A 12,019-nucleotide genomic window follows, 5' to 3' on the forward strand; every position below is an offset into this window, starting at 1 on the left:
GGGAATAAAGAAGCCGTTCAAGAAGGAGATTTCTGTGCTTTATTTTTTTTCTTTTTTCCTAGTCCCCGCACATTGATGGACTTAATGCTGCGCACCAATAGTTGGAGTCTGGAGGCGAATTGAATGGCTCAGTCAGCAGCAGGGGTCCAGACAATGGGTGGAGATGATGCTGAAATTGATGGAGATGAAATAAAAAGAAAATAAGTAGAATCACAAAATATATAATAACTCATAAGAAATCCTCCAAGAGAGTCGCAATGTCAGAGAGATAAAAAAAACTTGTTTGCAGACTTGACCTTAGGCAGGGTATAAAACTCCACCAATGCTGCGGATTTTTTTTTACATCTATTTTCAGTAAACCACAAGTATTAATCTCTCAGAGTGGTTTTGTGACTTCGCCGAGGAAATTGATGGAAAATTTATTTGATAAATTTGATTGATTCCCCATTTTATTATTTCCTTTTATCACTTTTAGAAAAATTGGAAACCGCAAAACTGATAGGAAGAGACACACGCGGGGTAAACAAATGTGCGGGTGAAGCATCTGCCCAAGCTGGGATGTTCTCTTCTTTTTTTTTTTGCTGCATTTCCCACTGCGGGACAGTCTGGAGACATATAGGATCGGATTTTACTTTGTGGTCTCGCCACACGTTCACATGCAACCCACATCGTCTCCAGTACAGAAGGGTAAGAAAGACAAAATAAATGTGAAATTTGAGCTGCAATTAATTTTTGGGAATAAGCAACGTTTTGCTTGACCACACCTTTGTACAAAATACCAGCAGACTGTTTCCTTGACATGTAATTTGAGGAGCTGATGGTGACTTCTTGCACACGAAAATATTGGGATCTTCATTCCCAAAATGACGACATAGATAAATTAATAATTGTTTGGATTTTCTTTAAAGAGATAGTTTCAGTAATTTTACGGGAAATTTAATGTAATTTGAAAAATCAACACTGATTTTCTATGCAGGAAATTTTGAGTAACTCACAGTTTATTGCAGGAACCATCAGTATAGGAAAATCTGTGCTAATAAGTCGGGGGCGGGCTCAGTAATTTATACAAAAGGGGGTGTTTTTAGGAATCAATTTTTTTTTAAATTAAAATGACGCTAATATGTACTAAAAAGAATAATTTCAGTTATCGAGATATAGGGGTAGATTCTGTTATAAATCTTTTCTGTTTTCTACAAACCGTTTGTAGTTTATTCTGATCTAAACATTCTATTGTTTAATGTTTCTTTTGATGTTCTTGTTCTAACGTTTGAAGAACACTTTTTTTTCCTACTATTTGACATTTATTTTATTGTTTTACGTTTTATAATTAACAGTTTATCATTTTACGTTTGATTAACAGTTTGACGTTTATTCTAACATTTGACGTAACTATCTAGCCTTTGACATTTTTTCTCTAGCATTTGACATTTATTCTAACGTTTGACATTTCTTTTTTTCTAATATTCAAGTATTTCTTTCTAAAATTTTACATTTTAACTGACGTTTGATATACCCTTTTTTAACACGAAGCATTTATTCTAACGTTTGACTTTTCTTTCTTTCCTTTTTAAATTTTCCGTGAATTCAATCTTTTTTTTCTATTTTAACCAAACAATTAATATGGCATCGTATACTATTATTTACTATTATTATACAATTGTTTGTTAAAGCTTCAAAATTTCCCCACAACACGCACAACTGTGAAATCCACAAATGGGGGTGAAAATTCTCACATAACTCCCCTTTTGATGTGAAAGATTTATCAGTCATGTGGTGTGGGAGGCTTTCATTTTCGTGCTGGTTCTTGGTGCGGTGCCATTGACTTGGATGACATTTTTTTCCGGAGGGTCCCTGGTGGTGCATGCGCCCTCGATGCTGTTCTACCCCTGCAGTATACGTGGGGGAGGTTGTAAAATTGACAGGGATGAAATACCATCGTGCAAACATTTCGGCAGCAAACTTTTTGCTTCGTAAGCTCCCAGACGAGAAAACTTTTTCAACTCTTTTTTTTTTCATCCCTCCACCAACCCACACATGAATTTTCACAGTAAAATTGGTATCACTCCTCCATAATTTTTCGTTTAGAACTTTTCTACAAAATATCATTGAAAACATTTTCTTCGAAAGAGAACTTTTAAGACTTTTAACAATGAAATGTTTCTTTGGTGTTGAATTTAAAGTAGAATTTGGAGCGAGAAAAAAGAATGATTTTTCCTTAAATTTGTAAAGTTTTAGTAACTTTTTTATGATTAAAGGAAAATTTCGTGTGTTCCTCTTTAAGGCCATGAGAAAAGCTCATGCAGTATTAATGGTAATTTTATTCATCCCCTTCGATGGTAGATTGAACTTTTCTCCGCAAATGCGGCCCCATATTGTGGAGAGAGTATGTGTGTATCTTTTTTTTTCCTATCTACAGAGAAGTTGGGAAAAAAAACGAAGGAAAATTCACATTTCAAGGAAGAAGAAAAAAAAAGTTCAGAGAGGCTTTTCCGACTGAATGGCAACGAAGGCAAATGGGGAAAAAAGGGTTGGAAAAGGGATTTCGAATTGTTATCTTCAGTAAATATATGTGTTATGTGTAGTACCTCCGGAGTGAAAGAGATATATATTTCCATGCGCATGAAAATCGATATCCATTAGGAAAATTAAAAATAAATGTGTTTGTGTTGTACGAGTCGAAGGACTGTTGCGTGGCGTTTTTCCTTCGATTATGGCCACCCAGACAGTATTTTCATAAATACAATTTTTCTTCCATTCACCCCCTTTTTCGCACCCCCCATTGACGGGCTTTACGCCGCACTCTAAATCCCCTCTAAACCGATCTTTTTGCCTTGCTCCCATTTCTTGAGGGAGAGGATGTTCCGAGAGTAAGAAGAGTTGTCCTAGGAAATTGCCTGAAGTTCTTTCCTCAATTTTTGAATTTTTTATTACTTAATTATCATTTCCTCGAAAATTGTGAAATACCAAACATGACAAAAAATAGAATATTTATTAGGTTTTCCGTCCTTCAAGTCAACAACTTCTATCTATACCCATGCGGATGTGAGAGGCTCTAATCCCTCCACAAAAAAAATTTAGGTGGCAAAAAACCAAGAATCTCCACCTTTCTTTTCCATCGAACGGAGACCCAATATATTGGTCCTAAATAAACAAATTTACGCAAAACATTTACCTCATTCTCTGCACGTTTAGCTCACCTATTTTTATGACACGACACACCGGTGATAAAGTAATGAATGGAATTTCCACAGATGACCACACACAGGAATTTCCAAGACACTGTGGCTGTGCAGTTTTGGCACAGGGACAGGAAGTGAGTAAATGGCGCCATTTAAGGAATGAAGTCTTATTCTTGGCTTGAAATGACAAAAGAAAATTCACAAATTATTATTTTGGAAATTTCTACAGTTGAATGAGTTCTTGGGATTGGGAAGACCTGCATTTATCAATTTTATGGTCAACAGAGCTGTGGGATTATTTTAGATGATTTATTAGTGAATTTTTTAAGTAATGAAACAAGAAATTATAATCAATCAATTATTATTATAAATAAATCTTAGAATTTAATTTTTCAAATTACTGTTGAAAATTTTGAATGCATAAAGCGTAGGGGAACGTGACCCAATTCGGACCTCTTAAGGCCTTTTTCAATCCGCTATTACTTAAAACTGATAAAACTTTAAATGAAAGAAAGTTATGGGAGTTAAAAGAGCATTAAATGTACTTTAAAATGGTACCAAATTTAAGAATATTGCTTTCTACTGCGCGGACCTTTGAAGGTCGGAATTGGGCCACGTTCCCCTACGCGCTAGTGTTTCCTTAATTTTTACAAAATTTCAAAAACACCTTATAATTTACCCAAGAAACATCAGCGAGAATGTTTTATGTTTTTAATTAGACAAAAAATCACAGCAGTGACGTAATTGTTTGCATTTCTGATTAATTATTGATGGGTTTTTCTCAGCTGATCCCAGATTCTGGATTCAGATTTTAAGATTAAGGGCAATTTTTTTCATAAATTTTATCTATTAATTTTTTAAGGAATAATGAGTTAAGAAGAGTTTTAATTAAAAATTAAAGCGAAAAAGGTTAAAAAAAATCTTTCAATTTTTTTTATATTAAATCTTATTAAATTTTCCATGAAATAAAACTAATAATTTTTTTTTAATATTAAAGAAACCCCCGAAAAACCTAATATTACTGTAAATCATTTTACATACTATTATAAAAAAAATATAAAAATCCCTTAGAAAAAATTAAGGAGGGAATATATTTAAATTTTTCCTTTTTTTAAATCCTTTTTTTTTTGTTTTCAATCAACGATTTGTAGTTTTCCATTCTAGAGATACAAGAAAACTTTTTTTTTTACGTAAAAAAACACTTTTCATGCTTCTCTTGCAATTGATAAAGTTCCATGAACATGAAGAATACGAGAGAGGGGGAAGTCGAAAAAAAGTGTCTTGTTTGAAAATTTTCCTTTATACATATGCCTCTCAGGTGCTCTCTCGCACCCCTTCTGATGGGTACCCCTTTTCCGGTCTCCCCAAAAACATTCCCCGGCGCACACAAAAAGGGAAGACGCGGGTGCGATGTGTGTATGTGTGGAAACATCGACCATTTTGTATGGGTGCAGGAGGATGGGTATTCGACGAGAACACCGGCTCCCAGTCCACCCTAGCAACCAATCAATGCCGCCACTTCTGGGCGAGGCATTCCGGATTTGTGTGGTGGAAGCGGCGCACAACTCCAGGCCACACCGAACTCCGCGTATGCTCAAAGCCCAAACAACATCGCCGTCGCTGGCAGTTGTGTGCTGACTGTCGCAGTGGGAACACCACATTGTGCTCCGACTTTTTTTTTACACAAATACCTCTCTTTAAGCCCGTCTACCGCGCACTCCTTCGCGGCCACCTTGCTCTAACAAAACAGCTGCGGTACGTGTGTGCGCATCCTTGTTGGGAAAAAAATTAAAGTTGAGTTTTTTTTTAAAGGAAAAGCTAAAAAAGAGTGATTTTTTTCTATTGATGTAGAACATGTAAAAAAAAGGGAGAATATTTCTTAAAAATAAGAAAAAGGACTATTCTGCTATTCCGGGATTGTATTGTAAGGACCAGTGCGTTTGGGATTAGGGCGTCGGCTTGTGATTTTTAAATTTTTCCGTTTTTATCATTTTTTTTGAACATATGTGGAAAATCTCAGTGAAAATGATGACAATTCTCTGACATATTTTTTCCTGCCAAGGATATCGGAATCCTTAGAAGAAAAAAAAAAACATATACATAGACTCATTGTGTGGGGACGAAGTAAAGAAAATCCACGTAAAAGAGAACGAGTGATAATGTCCCGGGAGAGCTAATAAATTCCTCCATTGAGCACTGCCTGGGATCCTTAATTGATTTTTTATTTAAACCTAAGTGTGGTGGTGCAATTTTTGCGGAAACCTCCACCGCATCTGCCCAAGTGAGAGTGCGGGATTTTGGGTATATCCTACTACATATATATAGGTAGTACAAACCACCCTCGCCAGACATCACAATAGTCATCATATATGGTAATGGCAGAGATCGGTGGCCCTCTGGCTCACCAGCTTCCCTTGCATAATCATCGCGGTGGACTCGTGCAACCGTCTCTGGTGATGAACCATCACTTGGATCTGGATTGTCATGGGCATGACATTAATCCCAGTGAGTTTTAATCCTCAATATGCTCTCTTCTTAACCTCCGTGCCTGCCAGACATCTGTCTCATCATTGCGACATTTTTGCGCATATTTTATTAATCGCGCCTTCTCGTATTAATAACACAAGACCAATTCCTCGCACATTAATACCGCGCGCGATCAGACACAAAAATATATTTATTTTTTTATATTACAAATAAAAGTGTTTACGAGAATTATGCAAAGAAAAGCATTAAAATAAAAATGCATAATTAGTGGATTGTGAAATGAATCAGGAAGAGGGGAACAAAAACATAAAAGGTTAAATAAAAACCCGAATCAATAAGAATTAAGCAGCAATTAAATTTTAAAGAAATTCTATAAAAGATTATTGTAATAAGTAATAAAATTTCTTCAAGTGAAAGCTATAAAACAATTTAAAATAAAATTATCTTCCACGTGATATGGGTTTTATGTACACCTTAATATTAAACCCAAATCATCTTTTTAATTCCTGAATTTTCATTTATTTTCACACAACACTTCGTTAAAAGCTTTACTTTAATTTTGTTGTGACTTTCAAAGTTTTTGAAAAGGTGCAAAAAAGTCAAAATTGCTGCAAAAACGAATCAAGAATTTTTCGTTTTTTTATTTAATTTTCTTCCAATTTATAATTGAAATTAATTAAATTTAATAAAATAAACCATAAAAGTAAATTTGCAAGATGTTATAAAGTATTATGAGAGTAATTTGGCATGTGGTGCTTCGCATTAATATCTTTTTCGTCTTTTTTTTTTCAAATTTCATGAATCTTCCAAATAAATGTTAGAGTTTTCACGAGACGACGGTAATGGTGACTTTAAGATTATCAAGGATCCTTACCTAGTGGTTTAAATGAATTTTCTCGTGTCCTGTAGTCTCAGGAAAGTTTCATTTTAAGTGAAAATTGAGAAATACGTTATTCGCAGATTAAAAAAAATTGTTTAAAAAAAAAGTTTTACTTTATTTTATATGAAAACCAATTTACAATTTTTCAAGTTTCTTCAATTTTCTATCCAGGAGAAATTGATTAAATTTTCCTTAAATTCTTTACTTGGCAAATTCTTTACAACCATTCTTATCCATTTCACAGAATTGTAAGATTTTAAACGATTCTATTGATTTTCTAAAACCTTGAAATATCTATTGTACCTTAATATTGCTTTTTATCATCAAAATTTTTCGCTTTTTTGTTACGTAGTGTATTTAGAACTTTAATTTAAAATATCGTATGCTAAATTTTTTTTATTCTTTATTATGAGCTTCGTGAGCTTCAGTAGATGTTTTCTCCGGTAAAAAATATTCATGGAATATAACTTTTTCTTTCATTAATTGCAGATCAAAAGTAATCAAATATTTTGTTTTATTTTTTTTATTTAAATAAATGGATCTATTTTGTTATTTATTAAAGTTTTCTTATTTAATTTTCACTGAATTAGAAAAAAAACTTGTTATCTTTGATATGTTAGGCCCTTTTAACATTTTAATTCGCGACTTAAATTTTAGTTTTTTTTTAATTTTAAATTTTAGCTACCTATCATATCTGAGAAGAACATTATTTAAACAAAAATTTAATTTTTATGGAATTGATAAAAAAAATAAATAAATTGAACTTTAACCTTAAGAGCAAAGAACTTATGAAGAGGCTGCTAAAATATATATGTAGTTTTGTAAAAAAAAAAAGATTAAAAGAAAATTTAACGTTCTATCTCTCGTAAGATGTAAATCTTGTTATATAAATGCAATTCTATGACTTGCTGTTTCACATCCAATTCCTTCATGAAAATGTTAATGGCACATTTTATTTTATGCTCTGAAGTTCATTCATCCATTTCATATTTTCCATTCATAAAATCCAAATCGTGAAAGAATTTTTTTTTCTTCATATTACTCCTCACTTCAACGTGCCCATCTTAATACCTTTTATTCCTGACATGTGTCTTAGAATGCTATATATGTGATATACATATATATTTTTATAAGTGAGTAAAGAAAAAGTGTTAATTTCCAATGCACGGGGAATATTTCTCCCGTGAATGGTGGTTTGATTGTGAGAAATGTTCCTTGAAGAATTTTTCATGACAAAAAAAGAAGAGACGTTCTCCTGTTAAGTAAAACACGTTAATTTGCGTCAAATTGCTCGAAAAAGAAAAATGAGAAATGGTTGGGAACAACATCGAGAAAAAAGTTTTCTGCGACTTTCTTCCACGACGTTCCTCCATCCCCCATATCTATTGACCTTTCAGCAAAGGCAAAAAATTGTTCCTTTCCCATGTATAGAACAGAATGTAGATAAATTTATAGAATTTTTTTCCAATGCAAATTTATACTGAAAAATTTAAATATTTAATATAGTTCTCCCAATTAAGTCCATATACATATATGTAGGTATATAGGATAAAAAAGTCTTATCTTGCTTTTTTCTGTCATTTCCCCTTATCTCGCTTTGCCTTCGATTAACATTTTTTGTAATTTTATTCTACACAATATGTAAATTCTCTGTACGAAATTTATTGCATTTGTGTATCTATTGGGCCACCCAGTGTGTATTTAGTCCGAACATTTGTGAATTGCTATTCCCCAAAATAATTACAAATATTTCCGTGTTTTTCCCATGCGTTCTAAAACGTTTGCTGTTCTTTCGAGTTCCCCAAAATGATGGAATAAACTTTGTCGCATTTAGAGAACGTGAGATTTTTATGTGAACCAATCAATTTGATTTTTTATCAATTTGTTTGAGAAACTATCTATATTAGGCATACAAAGGTGGAGGATTCTATTGCTATTTAAATTATTATTCATTATTAATTTAAAAATAAAATGAATTTAAAGACTTTCTTGGATGTAAAACAAATTGCATAAATAAATAAAAAAAATATTTTGGCGCTACGTCCCGTATAGGAACAGGGCCGGCCGCCCTATATAATGTTGTTGTTCTCCTTGCGGAGAAGTAGTGGGCGGCCTTGCTAGATACTACCACGTGTGGGCCATTTTACAGATAGGAGTGTATCAATCTCCTGATCCAACCGGTCAACGTGATCTAATTGCACGTTGGCGGATGGGGCGCGTTGCCGGGTTCTGTATTCGAACCGGCGACCTTTGGATGCGCAATCAAGCGCTCTATCCACTGCACCCCAGGCCCACAAAACAAATTGCATAAAACAATTAAATTGCGTTGAATATTTAAGCATGTATTGAAAAATTCGGCATAAATAGAACAATAAAACAATAAATGAGAAAGTGTCTGTTAGAAATTAAAAAAAAAAAAGAATTTTTTCATCTCGAAATGATACGCAGAAATTAAAATATTTCTTGATCTGAATAAATCCAATATGTTTGATAAATTCCTTTTTTAAACAACTTGAATGACAAAAAATTACTAAAAATCGCTAGAAAGCAGAAATTTCAATTTAAATTTGAATTAGATAGAAATAATAAAAGATCTTTGAATTTTTAGGGTAGATTCTGATAAAAATCTTTTCTAATATCTTAAAAGTTCGTTGTAAGATTTTGACAGATGGAGTTTTAAATCATTCTATTGGCGTTCTATAAAAAAAAAACAAAGAATTGTTGTTCCAGAAAACAGCCAAAAAGAACTTTAAATAGCCTTGGAAAAGTAAATTTCTTTCATTAACCCATTTTAAAAAATTAATAAAATGTCAAAATCCTTTAAGATTTTTCCCAGAATACCGAAAGTCTTGTCATTGACGAATTGCAAGGAAAAATAAGATTTGGATCAGAATCTACCCTTTTAAGCCCTTAAAAACATACAATTATAACCTTCTGTATCTTTCAAATTCCATTCAAACTATATACAAACGACCTTTTGCCAATCATAGAAAAATGTTGAAATACCGATTCTTCAGACGGATAAATTTCAATCGGATAAAATCGCCTAAAAGAGATTTTTTTCTTCTATAGTTTAAAGTCTCTAGCAATTGGTGTTACATTATAACAACCATTTTATGCGTAAAATTGCCATGGGTTTTCCTCATCTTGCTGATGGCGTGTTTTATGTGTGTGCTCGCGCAAGGCCCAAAAGGTTTCTCTCGAAGATGGTGCGCGTTGATTGAGGAGCCATGTGGAGTAGCGCGAATCGGGCGGAGGGGGACAGACCACAAGAAGGGCCCCATGCGCGATGATGGCGATCGAGAAGGAGGAGAATCATAAAATGTATTTCAATGAGAGCGACGGCTATCAAGTGGTTTTAGTGTATACGGTTTAATAGATGGGGAAAAAGGTATTTGCTCATGATGGAATTTTTTGGTGGAATTTTAGAAATGCGCCGCTGGGAATTTTCATTCTGGCTGGGAGATTTTTTCTTCTTTTTGGATTTCATTTGGCGCAGCTTTTTGGGAAGAAGTAGAAGAAAAAAAAAGTAAAAGTGAGGGAGACGTTCGTTCCGTGTCTGTGGACACAAGCAGGAAGTTCCCTGTCTTGGAGTTTTTTTTCTTTAAAGAATTTTGCAAGAGTTTTATTTGTTTTTGACCCGCCAAAAACTCGAAGACCGCTCTGCCAAGGGGATAACAAATAGTAAAATTTGAATTTCAAAGTTTTGAAAAATTTTCTGAAATAAAACAATTTTTTATTTCAAAATTTATCTGATTTCATGTACGTTGGAGAATGTTAAGAAAACAATATCGCGTGATAGAATAGCCCAAGAATTCTCTTCCAAGCACTACATAAGAGATTTGCAAGCCTCTAGATCAGTGCAGAAGTTAAGCTGATAAAAAGACTACACCATGATCATCAGTGCGTTGACATAGTAATTCATTAGAACTCTGCTGGTCTGTGAATAAGAACATATTGTTGCCTGGTTCTTATTTATGTTTGCAAATGCTAAAAAAATTCTTCCCCGCACCTCATTGTTTTAGAGAGAAAGAATAACAGGAACACAAGACTTATTGGAAGAGAATTATTAAAAGAATTTGAAAATTGAGAGAATTTTAAGTAGATGCTACTGCAGAACAAAAAAAATCCATCCATGGGATTCAATGCAAAAAGACTAAAAGAAATCTTTTGCCAGAGATTGTTGGCAAGAAAAAAAATGTACGAGAAAAACGCGATTCATTATAAATTATTCATTTTGCATTCGGCGCACTTTGAGAGCAGATCCGGCGACTGGGAATCTGCTGTTGAGTGTGTGTGGATGCTAATGCGGACAAGGGGGGAGTAATTAAGGCTTCGGCAGGTCAGAGAGTTGCCCAGTGTCTCATCTTTTGCCACACACATAAAGAAAAATCCCGCGACGTCCGAAAGGGGGATTGAGATGAAGAGGAGTTGCGCACCTAGTTCACCTCACATAAGATTCTCCCGCCGTGTGAGGAGATTTTCTGTGCAAGCAATTACCATATGGGCAGACTCCAGGGCAAGGCGGCGAAATGGATGAGGGGAAGATGCAAAAGCTTCTGGTTTCCGCACCACGGAGAAGTCACTTTGATCAAACAGGACGCGCTCGGGTCTGACAGACTCTGAATTTAAGATTGTGCCGAAGAGGGAGAAATTTTCTCTGTTATTCCAAACATACGGGAGAATGTCAATTATTTAATTATTTTATTGCCGCAAATGGAATTTCTAGTCAGAGAGCTTCCAGCTAATTAAGCATAATGCAAAATCCAACAGGCAATTCGGCTACCATAAATTAGACTTCTTTTTTCTCAACAGACTTGCGGAAGATTGTTAGATATTTATCTGAAATGTTTTGAGATAAATTAGATGAAATTCAGATTAGATATCCAATATTTAATGTAATTTAGTTGTTTTTCTTGCTTTTAAATATATTTTTCAGGTTAATCATTTTGAATATAACCAACAGATCCAACATATCCGATAGAGAGGTGCTAAGTAATTATAATCTTTATTGCTGAATTCATTTATTTTAGTCGTACAAAGATCTTTCTATTTACTCAGAATAAAATTTATTTAAACAGAAACAAGGATCAGGAAAATTATAGGGAAATTCCTTAACCCATATTTTCCCATTCTAATATGTTCGGCAGAGGTTCTTACTTTCAGTGGTTAAAATGATATAAAAAAAAACTTTATTTTCATAAAAGTCAAATGGATTCGAATAAAAAGAGAACTTCAGAATTTCTTGTGTGAAATTTAAAGAATTTTTGGTTAAGAAATAATTCTTTAAGTGAATTTTAAAATCAAACTATGTAAATTTGAAAAATTTCTGAGTAAAAATTCAAACAATTTAATTTAAAAAACTTCGAGAAAATGCATAATTAAAAAATTTATGACAAATTTGATTCATTTCTCTAGAAAGAACGGAGAATGTTTTATTTCTTCAGTTAGAAAGCTTACCTCGAAACCCTCG

General features: G+C 33.5%; 1 protein-coding gene and 1 long non-coding RNA gene across 2 annotated transcripts in view; one reads left to right on the forward strand and one right to left on the reverse strand.

Moving 5' to 3' along the window:
- The window catches only part of LOC129792042 (uncharacterized), a 34,734-nt gene continuing 22,715 nt past the window's right edge, over positions 1–12,019 (reverse strand). The window contains exons 5-6 of the long non-coding RNA XR_008750771.1: positions 3,198–3,356; positions 1–169 (exon numbers count right to left, since the gene is read on the reverse strand). This is a non-coding gene — a long non-coding RNA (uncharacterized LOC129792042). The remainder of the gene's footprint in view (positions 170–3,197; positions 3,357–12,019) is intronic.
- Positions 4,805–12,019, forward strand: part of LOC129792041 (insulin gene enhancer protein isl-1) — a 32,204-nt gene continuing 24,989 nt past the window's right edge. The window contains exon 1 of the mRNA XM_055830744.1: positions 4,805–5,684. Within this exon, the coding sequence (XP_055686719.1) occupies positions 5,549–5,684 (136 nt within the window). The 5' untranslated portion in view covers positions 4,805–5,548. The remainder of the gene's footprint in view (positions 5,685–12,019) is intronic.

Source organism: Lutzomyia longipalpis, chromosome 3 (assembly GCF_024334085.1).
Source record: "Lutzomyia longipalpis isolate SR_M1_2022 chromosome 3, ASM2433408v1".
NCBI lineage: Eukaryota > Metazoa > Arthropoda > Insecta > Diptera > Psychodidae > Lutzomyia > Lutzomyia longipalpis.